Raw genomic sequence first — 20,836 nt, forward strand, 5'->3', positions numbered from 1 at the left:
AGTGAACAAACCTGTGTTCATTTGCACTAAAATTGTAGGCATATTCGTTTAAATTGTTTTTTTTTTTGTTCTTCTTCTTTGAGGTATTTATTTATTTTGTCTTATCTTTTATTTTATTTGTTTTCTTTGTTAGATATGTAATGTAATAAAACATGAAATGTCATGTCTCTCTTTGAAATTCGGACTAAACATTTCATTGTATAATTTAATTATTAATATTGTTTGTCTGTATGTATATATGTAAAATGTAATAAAAATATTGTTTAATTTTTTTTTTAGGCATATTCATCTATTACTGATTATTTTTTGGTCATATATATATTTAAGAAGCCAGTTTGAAATGTGATGAATAATCTAACCACTCTGTTCCTTGCTGAGAGGATCTTGAACGCACCCTGCATCACCTGCAGCCAGCAGCAGCTCAGTGCAAATGGGCGGCGTTTTATATACTGGACGAGGAAGACCTAACGCAACCATTCAAGCTGTATATTCCTCCTGTCGGTGCGGCATCATGGCTGTATTAATGTCTGACTGTAACTCTCTGTCGTGGCGGCTGTTGTTGGAGTAGTAAGGCCCGCCTGTGTGTGTGTGGAGCTCCGGCCTGCCGTCCTTACAGCGCTGTGTGCAGCGGTACGTATGATAGCTAACGTCAACAGATAACCAGGAGACACCAGGGAGGAACCAGGAGGAACCAGGGAGGGAGAGCAGCATCTCCAGGGAGGAGCAGGGAGGGAGGCCGGGTAGAAACTAGCTGTTTTTAACCTTTCTACGGACCGACACTCCGTGAGACTCTTTATCAATCAGCCCTTCTGCAGCCACGTTGAACATCCAGCTCAGCCTTAACTAGCCTGCTAGCATCACTGTCTCTGCAAGCTAACGTTAGCTTAGCCAGCTACCTAGCTTCTGGAGTAGCTACATAGCTAGCCTAGAAGCTAGGTAGCTAGCCCAGAAGCTAGGTAGCTAGCCCAGAAGCTAGGTAGCTAGCCTAGAAGCTAGGGGCTAGCCTAGAAGCTAGGTAGCTAGCCCAGAAGCTAGGTAGCTAGCCAGCTAGCCCAGAAGCTAGGTAGCTAGCCCAGAAGCTAGGTGGCTAGCCTAGAAGCTAGGTAGCTAGCCCAGAAGCTAGGTGGCTAGCCTAGAAGCTAGGTAGCTAGCCCAGAAGCTAGGTAGCTAGCCCAGAAGCTAGGTAGCTAGCCCAGAAGCTAGGTAGCTGGCCTAGAAGCTAGGGGCTAGCCTAGATGCTAGGTAGCTAGCCCAGAAGCTAGGTAGCTAGCCAGCTAGCCCAGAAGCTAGGTAGCTAGCCCAGAAGCTAGGTGGCTAGCCTAGAAGCTAGGTAGCTAGCCCAGAAGCTAGGTGGCTAGCCTAGAAGCTAGGTGGCTAGCCTAGAAGCTAGGTAGCTAGCCCAGAAGCTAGGTAGCTAGCCCAGAAGCTAGGTAGCTAGCCTAGAAGCTAGGGGTTAGCCCAGAAGCTAGGTAGCTAGCCTAGAAGCTAGGTAGCTAGCCTAGAAGCTAGGTAGCTAGCCTAGAAGCTAGGTAGCTACTCCAGAAGCTAACTAGGTAGCCCAGAAGCTACCTAGCTTCTGGGCTACCTAGCTATACTAGAAGCTAGGCTAGCTACCTAGCCCAGAAGCTAGGTGGCTAGTCTAGAAGCTAACTAGTATAATATTTTGCTGCTGCTGTTAGTTAGCCTTCATGGCAGAGTAAACTCTGTTTCTTCTTTCAAATCACGCCTCTAAAACCTCCCTTTACAGGAAGGCCTTTTTATTAGCAATCCCTTGTTTTAAATTTCATTATTATTGACTTTTTGTACAAAAGATTTATGTTCAACATTTTATTTTTTAGCCTATGTTTTTATTCTGTATTGTTTTTATCTTGATGTTTGCACTATTTTACCTTATGTAAAGCACTTTGTAACTATGTTTGGAAAGGTGTTATACAAATAAAGTTTATTATTATTATTATGGGTTTGCCATAATAATGGGTCTTTAGCTGTCACCACTAGCCACGTTACAGGAGAGTGTGTTAGCTAATGTTTACCAGGACTGTTGAAAATAAACTCTTAACTAGACACAACATGAAGACTGATTAAGAAAGAGGACTGATTTAGCTTCAAGACATTACTCATGACATTTTGCTAGCCAACGTTATACAATAGTAGGGAAGGAGCTAAGTTACCACAACAGGGCAGACATTAAAGATATCCTTTAACATGGCTGTGAAAATAAGCACTCCAGTAATTTGATATTAATCAATTATATGTATGGCCATGGGAGCTAGGCCATAAGTAGTATTTTAAGTAGACGTGCCCAGCCCATATGTGGGACAAGACTCTACTCGCATTACAGGGCAAGAAAGAACAAAACAAAAGGGAAAGCAAATCACACGATGCAGTATATATCCATGTGTCCGAACATATAAGATGAACTTATTAAACACACAACACTTTCATATGTTGATGGTCAGTCCTTATTGCTAAGTCATATGCCTGATATAGAAACATGTATTGTAATCTACAGTCATTGCCAAAGGCTCAATGCCAGATCTTAACTGAGCACAAACAGACTTCTGTGCGCTGTTGAGGTTATGTAAGTAAGTAAAGCTTTATTTATATAGCACCTTTTTAAAACACACCGTTACAAAGTGCTTCACACACAAATGAGACATCAAACAATGATGAAAACAAGGACAAATTACAATATGAAACACAGAAACAATGAGAAACAGATCAAACAAAAACAAACAAACACACATGTGGATGAGGTCTATAGAAAGGTTTGCATATAGAGATGGGTTTTTAGGAGCCGCTTAAAACAGTCCAGAGATTCAGCAGCTCTAATAGATTGGGGGAGGTGATTCCAGAGAGCTGGGGTATGTAGAAGGCTGCCAACAACGCTATTTCATTTTAAAATTTGTCAATTAATTGTGAGAAATGTTTGCCACAATTTCCAAGAGCTCCAAGATGATGTTTTGCTCCAACACTTAAGATTAAACCTTAACATAGTGGGAATGTTTGGGATTTATAAAACACACTCATGTGTGGTATTATTCAGAGGTAAATCAGTCACAAATGAGCAAAAGTCTGTCTAAAAGTAGGTGTGAAAATCACAAGTTTCATCACGATACAATATTATATTGATTCTTTGGACAACCATACGATATTTGCTAGTATCACAAATTCTGCCACGATACGATTTTGATTCGATTCAGGGCCCGTGATCAATATGAGACGATATCATATGCTCATTTAATACAATCAGTTATATTTATATCAACTCACAAAAAGCAACACAAATATCATTTGACAATTTTATTACTGAGCTCTTCCAGACATTTAAATAAAAAACTATCTTTTTTTTAAATAAAAAGAATAAATATAAAGAGAGAAATTCAAAATAAAGTTGTACTTTATAGATGACGATATGTATCAATATTTTCCACTTTGAATCGTGATATTGGATCGTTGATCATTGAATCGATATATTGATCCAAATTGCTCGTTACACCCCTACCTAAAAGCAGAATACATCCAGAGCTTGTTGTGAATGAGGGACACGCCCATGCCTCAGTATATCCTATTTATCATTACTTATATTGCCAGTGACTTAGTAATGTATCACAAGAAAATGTTATGCAGTATACTGTCTTTTTGATTATTTAATTTGTCTGCAGTTTTGTTGATGCCTGTCTGTTTTCCATCATCTAGTGTAGATGCCTTGGCTGAGATGAGTGTGAAGGCTTTTGAGCTAGTCCCCGCTGTGGAGCGAGACCTCCTCATGGGCGACAAGGCTCGCATCAACATCGAGTGCATTGAATGCTGTGGAAAACACTTGTACATGGGCACCAATGACTGCTTCATCCACCACTTCCTGCTGGACGAGGTCACTTCCTCCAAAGGGAAACTGACTTACTCGGCTCAGAAGCTACTGCACAAATATCTGGGCCTCAAGAAACCAGTTGCTGAGCTGCGAGCTGCCTCCGCTTTGGAACGTCTGATAGTGCTTTGCGATGGAATAGTCTTCCTGGTCGACATGGTGACACTGGAGACCGTGCCCTCTGCGGCAGGAGGTGGAGCCAAGATCAGAGGTGTATCAGCGTTCTGCATTAATGAGAACCCGATGAACGGTGATCCGTTCTGTGTGGAAATGGGTGTGCTCTCCTCCAAGCGGCGGACCGTGCAGATTTACATGGTGTATGAGGACAGAGTGCAGCTGGTCAAAGAGGTGACCACTCCTGAGCAGCCCTGTGCTATCAGTGTTGATGGTTACTTCTTGTGCCTGGCCCTCGCCACACAGTACATGATTCTGAACTACAACACAGGAGCCTCCCAAGACCTCTTCCCTTACAACAGTGAAGAGAGGAGACCCATTGTGAAGAGGATCGGCAGGGAGGAGTTCCTCTTGGCAGCACCTGGTGGTCTGGGTAAGTCAGGACAAAAACGGTATCTGCAGAAAAGTCTTAAAAAGCATTGAGTTCAGTTACCTTAAAAAAAATCTTAAATCTTAAAAGTAATTTACAAAAGTTATGAATATTCTTTCTTGGTATGTGTTTGTGGGCTTTCGGGAGATGTTATTATAGAGACATTATCTATAAACTACAAGTGAGACTGATGCTACAGTGGATTGTGCATGCACTCTACTCATAATGGGCAAGTATCAGTTTTAGCAGAAACTTTAATTTATTAATTCATTTTTAATTGGTTTATCCATCCATCAGTTTTCTACCATTTATCTGCGTACAGGTCACATTTATGGATTCATTATTTTACTAGGAATTATTGTTTTTTACAGCTGGGAACTACAGATGAAAATGTGATATAAATGACCATACATTAATTTACTTGATAAATAATTGTAGGCCTTAATGTCTTTTATAAAGTCTTACATTTTGTGAACACTGCAGAAATCAAAGCATAGGCATTTTTTCTTGAAGTTGATTGTGTACCCATTTTTAACATTTTCTTGTGATTCAATGGTTTCAACTAACCTAACTAACTTTTATGACACTTACATTTATTGTTTATTAGATCAACTGACAGTATTTATCAAGTAGTCTATGAATTGTCTAAACAAGCTAGCTTTCATAATTTTCACAGCATGTGTGCATCTGCTTTTAGATTTCTGAAAAGTTATGAGTATTTATTGACTTGGAGTGTTTACATGACATATCCCTGTTGATCTTTGAACCTGTCTGTCCACATCTCTCTCCAGGAATGTTTGCCAATGCAGAAGGGGTTTCTCAGCGGGCTCCAGTCAACTGGTCAGAGAGCGTGATTGGTGCTGCTGTGTGTTTTCCGTACGTGGTGGCTTTGGATGAAAGCTTCATCACCATCCACAGCATGTTGGACCAACAGCTAAAACAGACCCTTTCATTCAGGGATGGACACATTCTACAAGACTTTGAAGGTATCCTCACATGTTGGTTTCTCAAGGATTTTCAACCTATGTTGTCTAATGAAACCAACTATTTAACTGTAATGATGTAAGAATGAGGTGAAGAACTGATATATAAAGTATCACCTGACAGGAGCATTATGTTAACTGCGTTAGAGCCCACCTGAGGCCTGTACTACGAAGCGAGTTCAACATACCCAGGGTATCTTCTCGTTATCTGGCTTAACTAACCCTAACAACCGAGATCCCGCTAAGCAGTCCTACGAAGGTGGTTATCAACTCGGTAAATCAACCCAGGGTTTCTCAGTCTGGCTACGAGCGCGTTCACATGAACGGGGCGGTGTTTGTAGCATGTGACCAATCACAGACATGGACAAGTCCACAGACTTGCAGACAGACAGGCAGAGCGGCATATTTTATAAAGGAAGAGTAATATTAGACAAATACAAAGAAGTTAAACACATAATCCAGTCTAAAAATAACACAGTTGAAGCTGCCAAATGCAGGAAGGACAGCTGGCAAAAGAAAATATTCCCGATGTGTGAATGCGTAAATTAACAGTTATTAATTTAACGGAATACTCAAAAGTCAGATATAGTCGTGTAGATATAAATAGCTTTTAGAAGTGTAATGGATGAATGGATTACACTTCCTTATGCCCTTTAACAAAGATGTGGCGTGTGTGACTATTTCAGCCTTCTTTCAGCTGCGTCGCCGTCTCCGGCGGTGTGAAACGGACTTAAGAACAAGTAAAAAAATAAATATAAAAACACAATTCAAAGCGGTTAACACCCACAGCACACAGCCAGCTGTCCTTACTGCGTTTGTCAGTTTAAACTGTGTTGTTTTCAGCCTGGATTATGATTTAAACTTGGTCATATGTGTGCAATATTATCATACGATCTGCGCACCAGCTCTGGTTGGTCAGTAGGCGGTGCTTTTATACGAGTTGATCTGTTATCTGGAACAGCTAACCTGCTCCAGAGCCCCTGGTGTCCTGCCTCCTGCAGGTGTACTCAATAACATGTATCAACCATTTAAGCATTTATGACATGTTTTTATATACCTAGGTTTACAAGAATACTCCTCCGATTTATCATTGCACTCCTTTAACACTGTTTGTATCACAATGGACAGTTTCAAACAAAAGTATCAGACTTTGTGCAGCTCCCTCTGGAGCCACAAAAGGCTTTATACATGTTGCTTTCCACACATACAGAAGTACTCCACAAGACCTGTCAACAGACTTGTGTAAAATCGGTAGAGCTGATTTGTCCATCCGATATAGATAATGGAGAATGAAGTGAAATCATGTCTCTTTTAACTGTCATGTGCTTCCTTGTTGTACACAGAGCTATGAAAAATGGAAGTGGAAAACAGCCCTCTTATTAAATAGTGCAGGGCTGGAAAGAGTCTGCTTTGACTTGCTGGACTGAGAAATCAAAACCTTTTAGCAGAAAGAGTCTGAAAGCTGGGTAGAGCTGTACACTGGAGTCCTAATGGGATCTGGAGCACTAGCAATCTTTTCCTATTACAGAGAATCTTTCAGTTGAACAACTGATAAGCAACTCAAGCTGTACTCATGAAGCAGTCTCTTTCCAGAGCTAAAGACGTTTTAAAGGTGTAAGCCACAGGATTAGTTTTAAGCAATTAATTAAGTTTGTTGCTTGTATATAAACAAGCCACTTGGGATATCACTATGCATATCAGTGGCTGTTTGAGGGTGTTAAAGTTCTGATCTGTGAGCGTTGTGTGTTTTAGGAAAGGTCATTCTGGCCTCCACTAAGGCAGTGTACGTCCTGGTACCCCTGCCGCTGGAGAGACAGATCCAGGATTTACTGGCCAGTCACCGAGTGGAGGAGGCGCTCATTCTCACAGAGGGAGCACAGCAAAATATTCCCAAAGACAAGTTCCAGGTAACAAACCTGAAATGATACTGGCCTCACTAATAATCAATGATAATAGGATAACTTTGCCTAGGCTGAGATCTTTTATTATTATTACATTACTGACAGTATTGTTCTAAATTGTCTCATATATTGTCACTTTCTGCATGTACAGATTTTGCACAAAAGAATCCTCCAGCAGGCAGGTTTCATACAGTTTGGCCAACTTGAGTTTCTAGAAGCAAAAGAACACTTCAGGTAAGAGTCGGAGACGGTGTTACTTTGTTTATTAAACTGCTCTGTTTTTTCATGGGATTAAACTGTGTGGCTAAAGTCTAGCAAGTGCCCTTCAGGCCAAAAGTTTGTTTGCATTTTAACTGATATTACTGACCCCACAAACCAGTCCATGTTAAGCTTTGTCACTGTTGGAATACATTGTTAAACCTTCAACAGCAATCAACTCATCCCATTCATATTTTACAATTCCAATCTTTCTGTCTTTTCATAGCCTGTTAATTAATTATGATTTAAGCTTTTCTTCCATGGCAACAACCTTTTGCAGAACACATAATCTTTCTTAGGACCCTTATTTCACTGAACAACCGATTTTGCTTTATGTGACCAAAGTTGTTACCTCAACCCCCACTGTTTCTGCTCTAACTGCACTTTAGTGGGATTATTTAGTTCCCAATCTTTGTGATTACATTACAACTGTATAATTTTATAATTGTCTGCACAGGAGGTTATGTTTCCAGTCCGGTCTGTTTTCCTGTTTGAATTGTTTTTTTATTGTGTGAATCTGGATCCACTTCAGTAATTTTAAAATGTAATTGTCTATCTATCAATTATTATTATTACAACAAATGTTGAAGATTGTGCAGCTCTGAGGTGTCGTGTACGTTCTTTGACGGCTTTCTACTTTTTTTCTGTTACCGTTTATATTTGCAGGAAGGGTCAGCTGGATGTGCGGGAGTTGATATCTCTCTACCCACTGCTGCTGCCAGCTTCCTCTTCATTCACACGCTGCCACCCTCCTCTCCACGAGTTTGCAGATCTCAACCACCTGGCACAGGGCGACCAGGAGAAAGTGCTGCGATGCAAGAAATTCCTTATCAGTTATTTGGGAGAGGTAAATGGAGAAAAAGAAAATACACATCATTTTGCAGTGAGTTCACTTGTCAGAAGTCCTTGTAATACTTTATTTATGTATTACATAATGTTTTTCTTCATCTCCACACACAGGTACGAAGCACAGAGGTGGCCAATGGCTGTAGAGAGGACGTGGACACTGCACTGTTAAAGCTGTATGCTGAACAGGATCATGACAGCCTTCTAGACCTGCTAGCTTCAGACAATGCCTGCCTACTAGCAGACAGCGTCCCATGGCTGGAGAAATATCACAAGTGTGTATATTATCAGTTTTGGTTTTGAGAACAAGTTAATATAAATGATCACATATGAAAAACACACAGACATGTTATAGTTTCAAGAGCCTTCACATTCTGTAAAAGCGCTATTATTATCGGACACATAAATACAATTAATCTGAAACGGCATCCACACATTTTAAAATTGTGACTACACTGCTTGATAAAGAGTGTTTAGGGTAAATTGGTAGTCTCCATTTGATCTGGTTATATCATGCTTAAAATTTGTAATTTGCGGACACTGTGGGAAATCAGTATATTTGCAATTTCCTACAGGGACTGACTGAGATGGGGCTTTGTTGGGTAAATACTTGCTGTTAATTACAACCCTGATAAAGCTGTAATACTGTGTCCGCTTTAGTCAAGCCAATTTAATTACTTTGTACAAAAATAGATTAGTAAGGGAGAGGCTTTGCTTCATTCAGTGTGTTTTCCACCTCTTTTAGATATTTTGCACTTGGGCTGCTCTATCATTATAATGGTCAGGATTCAGCTGCAATTCAGGTATGTACGTCTAAAATGTGTATATTATTGGTTCTCACAGAATCAGCACCAACATAATGTTAAGTATTTAACGTATTCCCTCTTTATTTTTTTCTGACAGTTGTGGATTCGAGTGGTAGATGGGGATCTGCAGGACTCCACAAGATCTGACCTTTATGACTACATCGTGGACTTTCTCTGCTCCTGCTCCAACCTGGACCTTGTGTGGAAGTATGCAGACTGGGCCTTGCGGAAGAATCCCACCGTAGGTTACCAGGACCTTAAACGATCTAAAAAATGTCACTGTGCTGGCAAGATTATTAGTGCTGGTCAACTGATGATGATGATGATTAACAGTTGAAAGATGCTACATCTAAAAAACACATCTAATAGTGTTCATTAAAAATCTGACTGCTGAGATTTGATCTGTCACTTTCCAGTGCTTATAAGCCATTTCTTCAGTTCCTTATTAAATAAAAGGAAGTTCTTATTGAGCTCCCATATACCAGCATACAACTCCATTCATGTGTGGATAGACTAAATGTGCTTTTTTGCACATTTGATTTTTTTTTGTAATGCTGTGGGTTGTCAAGTATTTTATATTCTGCATGCTTTCTCCTCCATGCCAGATTATTTTCACATAATTTTATGGCATAATGTTCTTGTATTTTGCATAAAGTGTTAGAGGTGTTGTGGTAACCTATCTTTCTTTTTTGTTCATAGATAGGTGTCCACATCTTTGTTAAGAGGCCTGTCAGTAAAGAGCTGTCACAACTGAACCCTGATGATGTCATCACTTACCTGGGAAAGCACAGCCAGGCGCTGCTTCTCTACCTGGAGCACCTGGTGCTGGAGAGAAGGATAAAGGTACAATAAAAATATCAGCTGTGGCTTTGTGGTGAGAGAGAACTGGGAGACCCTGGTTCAGTCTTGGTGTCAGCAAGCGGTTGGCTCTGTTGAAGTGTCCTTGAGCAACACACTCAATCCGTGCTTGCCCCAGAGACACTGTGTGGTAGCTGATCTAAACACTAACCTTCCTTTAGGGTAGCAAGCATCATTAGAGGAATTTCCCTGCAGTATCGGTTCTCCAAAATACTAAAGTGAATTATTATTCGACTGCAACAGACTCACTATTGACCATATTCTAAATATGAGTCTGGTCACATGAGACAGTGGCTCAGTGGTTCGCACTATCCCTTGACTTCCTCCTGCAAACCTGACCTCTGAGCTAGGTTGCCTTTTAGGGTGCTTTCACAAGCCATAGTCCGTTTGGCTAGTCCGAATCAATGAAATTGATACTTTTGGTTAGTTTTCTATTTATTCTGGTTCGGTTTCACTCTTACTTCTGCAGAAGTCCAAGCAGTCCTCTCCCACTCATGTTAAGCTGTTGTTTACCTGCGTCCATCTCAACAAATGCCCGCAAAGGCAGCCTGCATTTTGGTTTCGCTTGGAGACAACCTCTCGGTGTCGGATCGATTGTTTTGGTCCGCACCAGAGTACGACTACTGCGTTCACAACTGCCCAAACAAACTGCACCAGAGTTTGATTAAAGCGGACTAAATGTTGCCTGTGAAAGAGCCTGACTCCTCCCAGGAGTCCTGCAACATCTGTTGGTTACTGAGATGCTCTGCAGTCGTAGATGGGGAATAACAGCCTTTCTCATGTCAGTAGTTATGAAGGCGAATCCTGTTAGTACTCAACGTCAAACACGCTTTCTTTTTTTATGTTTCTGTTGTGTGATTTAGTTTTGAGACTATCTTTAATCACCGTTCATATTAAGGTAATTAGATAAATGCTGCTTAATCAAGTTAATATCTGAATTTTGCAATCAATGTGAACTGTCGTTGTAGGGTAACTGTTTCTGATATTTTATTACCTCCTAATGGAAGGTTTATTGCATTCAGATTGTTTTCTTCCGTGTGTGAATGCAGAAAGAGAAGTTCCACACACACCTGGTTGTGTTGTACCTGGAGAGGGTCTTGTCACTGCTGTCGGAGTCGCCAACAGATGAAGAGCAGATCACCAGAGCTAGAGAGAAGCTCCAAGCTCTGCTCAGGGAGTCCGACCTATACCGTGCTCAGTTTCTTTTAGGTGAGTCGCAGGTCTAAAGAGCAGTACACTTGAATATTTTATTTTTAAGATGGATCTTTCTATTTTTGCGTAAACTTTGATGGATGCTGTTTTGCAGCATTTTAACCAGCTCTGTGACAATTGAAGTTATTTAGTTATGACGTTTAGCTTGTTAAAGTACAACCAACAACTGTCGTCTTAGACTTAACACATATTGTAGGACAGATTGTAGCAGCATAAATGCAATGCAAACTTCGTGCAGCCCTTTGTGAAAAGGTGACTGGACAATCTTTGACAGTAACGTCTGATTCTTCAAAGTCCCAAAGAGAGATTATTATGCAGGTTCACCCTTAATGTTTCATGTCCTTCTGCTCTGTTTAGGTAAGATGGAGAACTGTGAACAACTGCTGCTAGAGCGTGCAACACTACATGGAAAACTAGAGGAGCATGATAAAGCACTGCATATATTGGTGCACAAGCTGAGAGACTTCCCGTCTGCTGAGGCCTTCTGTATATGGGCCTCTTCTTGTCGGGATTCTGCTTACCGACAGCAGCTATTTCACCTGCTCTTGGGGGTGTATCTAGACCGGAACCTTCCTGGAAAATCCCAGACTGCAGCAGGAGGCGGAGACATGGAGATGGCGGCAGTGGACCTCCTAAATCGGCACGGCGAGGTGTTCGATGCGGTTCGTGTCCTGCGCATGCTCCCTGAGGGCTGGTCACTGCAGCTGCTGCAGCCCTTTCTGGGTCGAGCCATCAGGGCCAGTATGCATGGCTGCCGCACCTCCCAGATTGCTGTGGGGCTAGCCCACTCTGAAAACCTTCAACTGCTGCATGACAGGGTGAGAAACGCATAACATAACACAAACACATGCAAATGAGTTAAATAAGTAAATAGTTTCTTCTTCCTCTTACTGCTATACTCGTTTAATGTGTTGCTTTAATGGGTACGACACCATCATTTATTAGATTATGATTTTTGATTTGTTACCAAGTTTGTCATTTAAAGGATAAGACTGCATTAGTTTCACAAAGGGTTAACAGCAATAATACTGATAACAGATTAAGAGAAAATACTTGTTTTAAAGGTATTGGCATTTCCCTCAATACTTCTCCAATAGATATAGCAATCCTGAATAAGCCAATTAAATAATGAAATAGGGCTGCAACTAACTATTATTTTCATTGTCGATTAATCTGTTGATTATTTTCTTGATTAGTTGTTTGGTCTATAAAATGTCAGAAAATGTTGATCAGTGTTTCCCAAAGCCCAAGATGACATCCTCAAATGTCTTGTTTTGTCCACCTGGAATCAGAGAGTTTTGAGAGTATTTTTTCTTCCTAATTTTCTAATTAAATAGTTGACAACTAATTGATTTATTGTTGCAGCGCTCAACTGTAGAACTCAAGTAGAGCTGCATAGATTAGTTGTTTAATCGATTGACCGGAAATTGATCTGCAATTATTTTGTATTAATGGTTTTAGTCATTTTTCCAAACAAAAATGAGAAACATTCGCTTACATTTTTTGATGCTTTTCATTATCATATGATAGTAAACTGAATATATTTGCGTTTTGGACTGTTGGTTGCATGAAACAAGACATTTGAATACATTTCCATGGGCATGTCCATTTTCTGACATTTTATTGACCAAACGTTTAATCAATCAATCAAGAACATAGTCGGCAAATGAATTGATAATGAAAATAATCGTTCGTTGGAGCCATCAACTGAACCTTGATGACCTTTTCTTGAATTTTACACTTGTAAGCTTTCTTTCTCGCTATGAACTGAAATATAAAACAGTGTCCCAATAATTAGGTGGATGGGGAGCAGAACAAATAATTATTCATCTGAATGGTTGAAATATTACCAGACATTTGAATTGGCAAATTATCCCATTGACTAAGATCTGATTGTGACATTTTTAAATCCAATTTTTTGAATATCTTTGCCATGAATCTTTTGTAATTTATTAAAAACTATCAACTATCAAATACAGCTTGGATTCTCAAAATGATGAAGCAATTTAGGGAGCGAACATGATATATTATCCAACCATTTACATTTAGTATTACCACATGCTAGTGAGTTAGCATACATTGTCTTAATCATATAATCAATTATTTCATTTTTGGGGGGAATTTTGTATTTAGTGTTATCTTTGTTCTCATTACTGCTTTAAGTCATTGTAACTCTACTTTTGTGTATTTTCTCCTCAGTTGAAAGACCGGAAGAAACCAATTTTTGTATCTGAAAAGAAAGGATGCCACCTGTGCCACAACACCTTCAGTGAGCCTGACGTTGTGTGTCTGCCAGGTGGAGTGCCTGTCCATACTCACTGTGTCGCCCAGAGAGTAAGAGACTCTCCCACTAAGAGACAGTTAACTAATAGCAGTAACCATACGTGAGACTTGACCCTTCAAACTGTCATGTGATCTGTGATCAGAGGCACCAAAGTAAAGCAGGACATGCTGACGACTGTGGGGATGACAAAAAGCACAGAACACCCTTTGCCATAGTAGTCTGCTATGGAGTTGATGAGAAACACAAAAGAAAGCTGTGCGAGTGTGTATGTGTGTGGGAGAGACAGATGATGTCATCTATTTATTCCTGTGCCACAATTATACCACACTGACTCAGACTGCAAGTCTTTAATAGAAGTTAAGCCCTGTTCAGACCTGGTATTAACATGCGTCCACGGTGATCCGATCACAAGTGGACCCAAAACGCATTGAGATCCGATCGCTCAGGCCACATTCGGAGGTGGTCTGGGCCGCATATGGCCACATCCTATTAGTAGTGTGAACATGAATGCGTCCTGGTGTGTGTGTGTATGTTTTTTTGTTACTCACCAAGAAAGGGTATCCACAACAGCTTGTAAGATGATGGAATGACTTCTTTTGCGATGAAAGTAATCCTTGGGTTGTTGGCGGGGGCAGTGATGGGGATTTGAGAGCCATCCACAATCTCACGCAGTCTGTCCCCTCGAGGCCAAGTAATAAATTGGCACTGAAGTGTGTGCGTAGCCAACACGTTCTTATCCCAACTCGTCATATACTGACGCTTTGTGAGACCCCTCGGCGTCACTTTTCGCCCGCAGTAAAAACATGCTGAATGTTGTTAATTAAACAAAAACACTTGCTTAGGATTAGGCAACAAAACCACTTAGTTAGGTTTAGGAAAAAACATGGTTTGCCTTAAAACTACTACGTTAGTACAGTGAAAATGTGACTTGACGTTGTGAACGCGGGACACAAACGATCAGCTGATAGTAAAGCGTCAGCATTTGACGCCGTGGGAATGAGAACGGGCTGGTGTAGTGCGACAAACCTCCCAAACACAATTGGATACTGTTAATTTGTATTGCTGCCATCCGACGGTTAAACACATTTGTTGTCTTTGCAAACAGAAATGATGTACGTGTTTATTTGCGTATAGAGTGGGAAGTGAGATCTGATCAAGTGGTCACTGATGATGCATCCTAATGCCAGGTGAGAACTGACGGGTTAGAGCCGTCTACTTGTGATCAGATCACCCAAGACGCATGTTAATTCCAGGTCTGAACAGGGCCTACAACAACAGCTAAGTCACCCGGCCCTTTAATCCATTTAAACAGAGAGTTGGTTAAAGACAGGCTCCTGTGCGTATCTGTGGGTTCAGTGCCGTACCGGTCATCGTCTTCGCTTGAACAGTTAAAAACTGAATTTGAGAAACTGCTTGAACTGCAGAACACACAATATTTGAATCCTGTTGCAAATATTTCTGAAGCATGCATGGTATTACCACTCTTACAGTTCTGGTCTAATCACCTCATATGGGTATTGTATTGATATTGTCCTAACTTGCACATTGCAGTGTTGGGTTTTAATGTGAAATACTACAAAGACTCATCAGTACTGATGGAAACTGAGTCTTTTGTCTGTCTGTTACTCTCTGGGATCTGGTCGCACTGCTGCTTTATTTTCCCCTCAGCTATAAGGGCACTGGATGTTGTATTCACAGTAATTCAGTTCAACCATTTGATCCAAACCTGTCAGTCATCATGGTTAGAAACCTTGTCTCAATGTGTCGTCTGTGGAGCAACAACAGTGTAAAACACTACATGGAATCTTACAGGGCTTCACTACTCATCAATATGTGTAACTCAATACTCAAACTGCATCAATAACCAATCAGATTGACCCTCTAAAGCTTGCACAAATCAAATAATCTTTACTGATATGTCAGTAGACACATTGTGAAGCGTGACAGCAAATGTAATGGCTCAGATATAGGTGGCAGAAATGTAGAGTATCATCAAATCATGTGAAATCAAGACAATTTTGTCTGGTTTTGAGTAACAAATGAATAAATCAAGAGGGATCTTCTCCGCTCGCCTGATGTCATGGATCCATTTTGTTTGTTTGGCTATTGAACATACGGTGATTAAGATATTTTAAATACAATCAACACAAAACAAAGGTCAGTCAGTGGCATTAACTATATTATTAGTTATTCTGAAATTAAATTTGAGTCAGGAGGGGCGAGGAGTGAATTTGTTCCAAACATTTTCAATGTGAATACTGTGAGATAATTGTAATTCAACTCCGTTATTACAATATGTGGGTTATAAAGGTATTTTTTCACAGCTTACATATTGTGATGTAGACATTTTAAGCTGTTAAAAAGTATTTGACCACAACATAGCAGTAAAGTGTTTAAAACAAATGATGGTATTCTGTATCATTATTCTACTAAATGCTTTTTAAATTATGGTTAAAACTATAACAACTTTAACAACTATATGAAGCTGTTTGGAACAAAACCTCCAAATCTTTTTCTCCCATATTGACCAGAATCTTTATTTATGTCAACTGTGTTATTAAATTATCTTCAAACAGATGATGAAAACTGATAAACTCATAGCTGCTACTGTTGCATCAGACTGACAGTGAACAGGATTGGCATGAAAACCTCCAGATTAAGCGGTTGATGTGGACGAGGACGACTTTCTACCGCATTCCTAATGAAAGTGACGAATGACTGTCAAAGAACATGGTTGTCTCATAATGCATGATATTGCACTGCACATAACTCCTAAACTTTTTTCATTCATGGCTCTGATGGCCCAAGAACATGTGGCTCGATACATCTCAGCTCTCCATCTAACTGCTGAGTTATGGCTTTAACTTTCTCACCATGACACCAGCCTTAAAAAGCGGAAAGAAACAGAACTATTATATCTCATAAAGTGGTCCTAAACTTGTTTACAGGTTTTTCATCACAGATCACAGCTTCGTCCGTTATCTGACACATACTCGACGTTTGGAAAGCTCTAAAGTGCAGCTTGGACCTCATAAATGTTTCTCCCAGACAGACATAACTAATGGCAGGTGCATAATGTGTTTGTGTTCCTAAATTGTGTGAACAGTCAAAAATCAGGGACGTATTCCTAAATGTCTGCTGGAGGTGAAGCTTTGCTAAAAAGATTGATGTCAAATTTTGACGGTTGTGAATTCAGAAGACGTGAAAATGAATCCTTAATTTACACACTACTAACTCTGTACAAGATATCCATTCAAATTAGTTCTGAAAAAGAAAAAATCTGTCCCAACATCAAGCCCTAAATGGACTATATGATTTTAAAGCGTTCCCAGTTTCTGAGTAAGCAAAAACCAACAGAACAGAAGTGTCTCCTCAGTTGTTAATTTTTTCTTTTTTTAAACCAATTTACAGAAGTCCGACATTGTTAATCACATCATTGTTGTAGGTTTTGCTTGTTTCTCTGGTGCCTGTGCTGTTGATGCTAGCCTTCTATAACTGCAACACATTTCTGCGAGGGACATTTGTGCAAACATGGGACTATTTTTCTAACATGGAGATCTGACTGTTGTAGATTCTGTAGACTGGACTCACTTTCCATGACAGGAATTCACAGCTTATGCACAGCATCCTTCTGTCTGAACAGTTTCAGTGTAGCTTGCTTAAAAGGCCTCCTAACTTCAAATAATTTAAAAAATACAGTACAGTTGTGTGATTAAAAAAATACTATTGTATTTTATAAATATATGTATACTGGTATGTATATACTGCATTTGTACTTGTTTGTTGCTTTCTAAATCAATGCCAATGTGGATGGAGTGTACAAACGGTAAATCCGTCCCATTTTAATAAACATGAAACTGTATATCAACTCATGGAGTCTCTAGTTCACATTTCACACACCTAAAAGTAATTCCCATGTGTATGTTTTTGGCATGACTATTGTTGTTTTCATCTTGTGTAATAGCTTTTGACAGTGAATGTCTTGCGGGTTGAATTTTGATGACACAATATATAGATTTAAAGAGGGAATGGTGAAGAGGGTTGTTTGAATAGCTTTGGTATTAACTTCCTTCTGAATGTGGATCAAAGTATAATCATGGATTTTAGTACAAAAACACTGCGTATGACACTGTACCTCATAATTGTAAGTGTCTGCAGGCTGGTAGGTTGTAGTGGCAGGACTGACTCCTAACCCCGTCCCTGCAAGTTAAAGTTAAATGCAAAAAAAAAAACATGCAAATATAATTTCCAAAAATGACATGGCCAAAATGAAGATTGTAAGGTTTTATTTAAGTGTGAGTATGCTATATAAGGTCCTCTATTTTTACTGATTTAACATCACAGTTCTTTGCTGTCACCACGAGAGGCCAGCCACCCTTTCTGAATACACAGTTCATCTCATTGCTTTGTCCAACCATCGAGCATTTTGTTTTACCTTTTACCTTAGATTTAACAGCAGTGATTTATTATTAATCCCTTGCATCTTCTCGACAACACAATATAGAAAATACTAAGGAAAACACTATTGGGATGTTGTGCTTCTTTTCTTTTATGTATACAAAATGATGCCTAAATACTCTGTATAACATTTGATAATCACACTAAACATCCTGTATTTGTCACGTTAGTATTGCTTTTGGCCAATCATTGCCATGACTATCACTGTCCTCCAGCACTAAGTAACTACATCGCTGTGTACATTGGAAGTTTATTTTGAAATGATATACAGGTAGTGTGAGTATGCTATAATGTCTGCATTGACGTCATTTTGACTAATTTATCAGTTCCTCGCTGTCACCACTAGAGGGCAGCAAACACTCGTGTTTTAAATACACAGATCAACATCTCCTAACATCAACACAGAGGTAGACTCAGGAACTGATAATGCTTAAAATATAAACACATTATTCCGGTTAAAAGGACTGTTTGTAAGAATCAGAAATGCTTGTTAACAGCGACACCTGTGGCCGTTGAGTCAACGAAAGTCAGCATCGGGCTCGTGCTTGTGCTCGTTCTACGTAGCCATGAACGAGCATCGCTCAAAACAGTGAGGCGACACACGTCAACTATAACCACAATATCACTCTATATTTCACCTGCTTGGCAGTAATGTTAGCTGACCAGACGAAGGTCTCTCCATGAATCACTGCTGATCCTAGTGTTGGCTTTTCCTGCCTCAGCCTCCCGACCGCGGTCAGAAGGAACGGGAGACACCGGAGTTTTAGTCAGGGACGATAACGTTTCTCGCTGCGGAGCCCCGTCACTTCACAAGACACGGGAAACCTCTGTTGGTCTGGAGTAGCTGCAGCAGTTATTTCTGCACAAACGTCCACTAGATATTCTCAGAGCTAAACTAACTCTTCTGCACGTGAGTGACTGAAGTCAAGCAGGCAGAGGAGCAGAGGAGCAGAGTACAGCAGAGACTCCGGCACTGGAAACCAAAGCTACGGTCTTCACCGCGTCCTCTGACCGCGGCCAACACTGTTTTGCAAGACGGGCTTCAATAGATATAACTTTGCGGTTTTGGTGCTTCCGTGTAGTTTGTGTTGGAGTCTGAGTCTGAACAGCGTAGCCACACGCGAGCGTGCACGGGACACCGACCTGGATTGATTTATACGTGTAAGAAGTTACAAACAGTCCCTTTAAACAACTGTTGAATAAAAATGTCCTGTTGCCTTCTTGACCTGTGTATTAAAATCAGGAGTTTTATTGTCCTCCTTTGGTCACAGGTAGGAACTGCATCATACTTTAGTAGGGAATAATACAGTTATCAATACTGATTATATTCTTTAGAGGTGTCAACAAGACATTTATATGTTCATAAAAGTATCTGTATTTCTAATGTACACTTTGTTATTAAACAATATAAAGCCCTGCATCATGTAATGTGCTAAGAAAGTGTACATTACACTTACTTACACAGACAGTATATTAACATGGCTGCATTGATGCCTACATGATGAATTTAATATTTCAGTTCTACACAGTGTCCACTAGAGGGCAGCAACCCATCGCGATTTTAAATACACAGCTCATCTCTTTGCTTTGAACAACCGACGAGCATTTTGTACGTTGAAAGTTTTATTTTGAAATTATTTACCAGAAGTGTGTTTATGCTATAATGTCTGCAGTGACGCTACTTTTACTAATATCACAGTTCCTTGCTGTCACCACTAGAGGGCAGCAAATACTCCTGATTTAAATACACAGATCAACATCTCCAAGCATCAACACAGAGGTAGACTCAGGAACTGATAATACTTAAAATATATACACATTCTACGACGGAGTATTAGGGCCACATTGAGGGGAAACAAATTTAATTTTATTACGAGAATAAAGTCATAACTTTACGAGAAAAAAAGTCGTAAACTTAAGAGAATAAAGTCATAATTTTACGAGAAATTAGTCGTAATATTAGGAAAACATGTTACCAGCAACCAACAAAACGGGCGAGAGGGCGTAGCAGCCTGAGCCTGCTTCTGGACGGGTAGCAGCTGTTTGTCTCGGTTTATTTCTTCGGAATAACGCAGTTTCTTGCACAATCTTGTCAAGGTCCTGATACTGATGATAATGTTGTGCCGATGTACCAAAAGATTAAGTATTTCCTAATTTGTGAAACCTATACTAATAACTTCACAAGATGCTCCACGTTCCTCATTTTCACACAAAATAACACGTAAAACGAATGACTTTATCGTCGTAATATTAATATTACGAAATAATAGAATAATAGAATTCGTAATTACGACTTTATTCTTGTAAAATGACGACTTTATTCTAATAATATTACGACTTTATTCTCGTAATATAACGACTTTATTCTCGTAATATTTCGACTTTTTTCTTTTAAAATTACAACTTTATTCTCGTAATATTACTACTTTTTTTCTTGTAAAATGACGACTTTATTCTAATAATATTACAACTTTTTTCTCGTAAAATTATGACTTTATTCTTGAAATCTCAGATTTTGTTTTCCTCAATATGGCCCTAATACTCCGTTGTAACATTCAAGTTAAACAACCAGTAAATAAAAATGACCTGTTGCAAACTTGTCTCATCATGACACATTAAATCAACACTATCCAATATTTAAATGTATTGTGATTACACTACAGAGACATTTACAGCAGCCATTCCTATCACTAAATTATATTATTAATCAAAGCTATCTAATGTTAGATGAAGCTCTGACTGGCCACCCAATAAGCTACGTTTCATCCAGTTCAGTTTAGAAACAAATAGATAATACCCTAACTCTACGTTTTTCATT

At 39.6% G+C, this 20,836-nt stretch overlaps 1 protein-coding gene across 4 annotated transcripts; it reads left to right on the forward strand.

The window, feature by feature from the left end:
* Positions 1-389: 389 nt before the first annotated feature.
* tgfbrap1 (transforming growth factor, beta receptor associated protein 1) lies at positions 390-15,332 on the forward strand. Of its 4 annotated transcripts, none has more exons than XM_074614924.1 (13): positions 390-630; positions 3,705-4,415; positions 5,204-5,398; positions 7,148-7,302; positions 7,448-7,530; positions 8,221-8,401; positions 8,515-8,675; positions 9,146-9,203; positions 9,304-9,447; positions 9,906-10,049; positions 11,114-11,273; positions 11,634-12,094; positions 13,476-15,332. In XM_074614924.1, exons 2-13 carry the CDS (start codon positions 3,719-3,721, stop codon positions 13,662-13,664), a joined length of 2,628 nt encoding a protein of 875 aa, XP_074471025.1. In that variant the 5' UTR covers positions 390-630; positions 3,705-3,718; the 3' UTR covers positions 13,665-15,332. The 4 variants fall into 4 exon arrangements, with proteins under 4 accessions (XP_074471025.1, XP_074471034.1, XP_074471045.1 ...); XM_074614933.1 differs by having other exon boundaries at positions 429-630; positions 3,700-4,415; XM_074614944.1 differs by lacking the exon at positions 390-630 and adding an exon at positions 643-783 and having other exon boundaries at positions 3,700-4,415.
* Positions 15,333-20,836: the final 5,504 nt, after the last annotated feature.

The sequence above is a fragment of the Sebastes fasciatus genome, chromosome 2 (assembly GCF_043250625.1).
Source record: "Sebastes fasciatus isolate fSebFas1 chromosome 2, fSebFas1.pri, whole genome shotgun sequence".
Taxonomy (NCBI): Eukaryota; Metazoa; Chordata; class Actinopteri; order Perciformes; family Sebastidae; genus Sebastes; species Sebastes fasciatus.

What these genes read in the sequence shown, in the direction of transcription:
- tgfbrap1 (XM_074614924.1), top strand. Translation starts at nt 3,719, where the DNA reads ATGAGTGTGAAGGCTTTTGAGCTAGTCCCCGCTGTGGAGCGAGACCTC. An exon ending in TTATCAGTTATTTGGGAGAG is followed by an intron (nt 8,402 to 8,514) that starts GTAAATGGAGAA and finishes CTCCACACACAG; the next exon opens with GTACGAAGCACAGAGGTGGC. An exon ending in TGGCTGGAGAAATATCACAA is followed by an intron (nt 8,676 to 9,145) that starts GTGTGTATATTA and finishes CACCTCTTTTAG; the next exon opens with ATATTTTGCACTTGGGCTGC.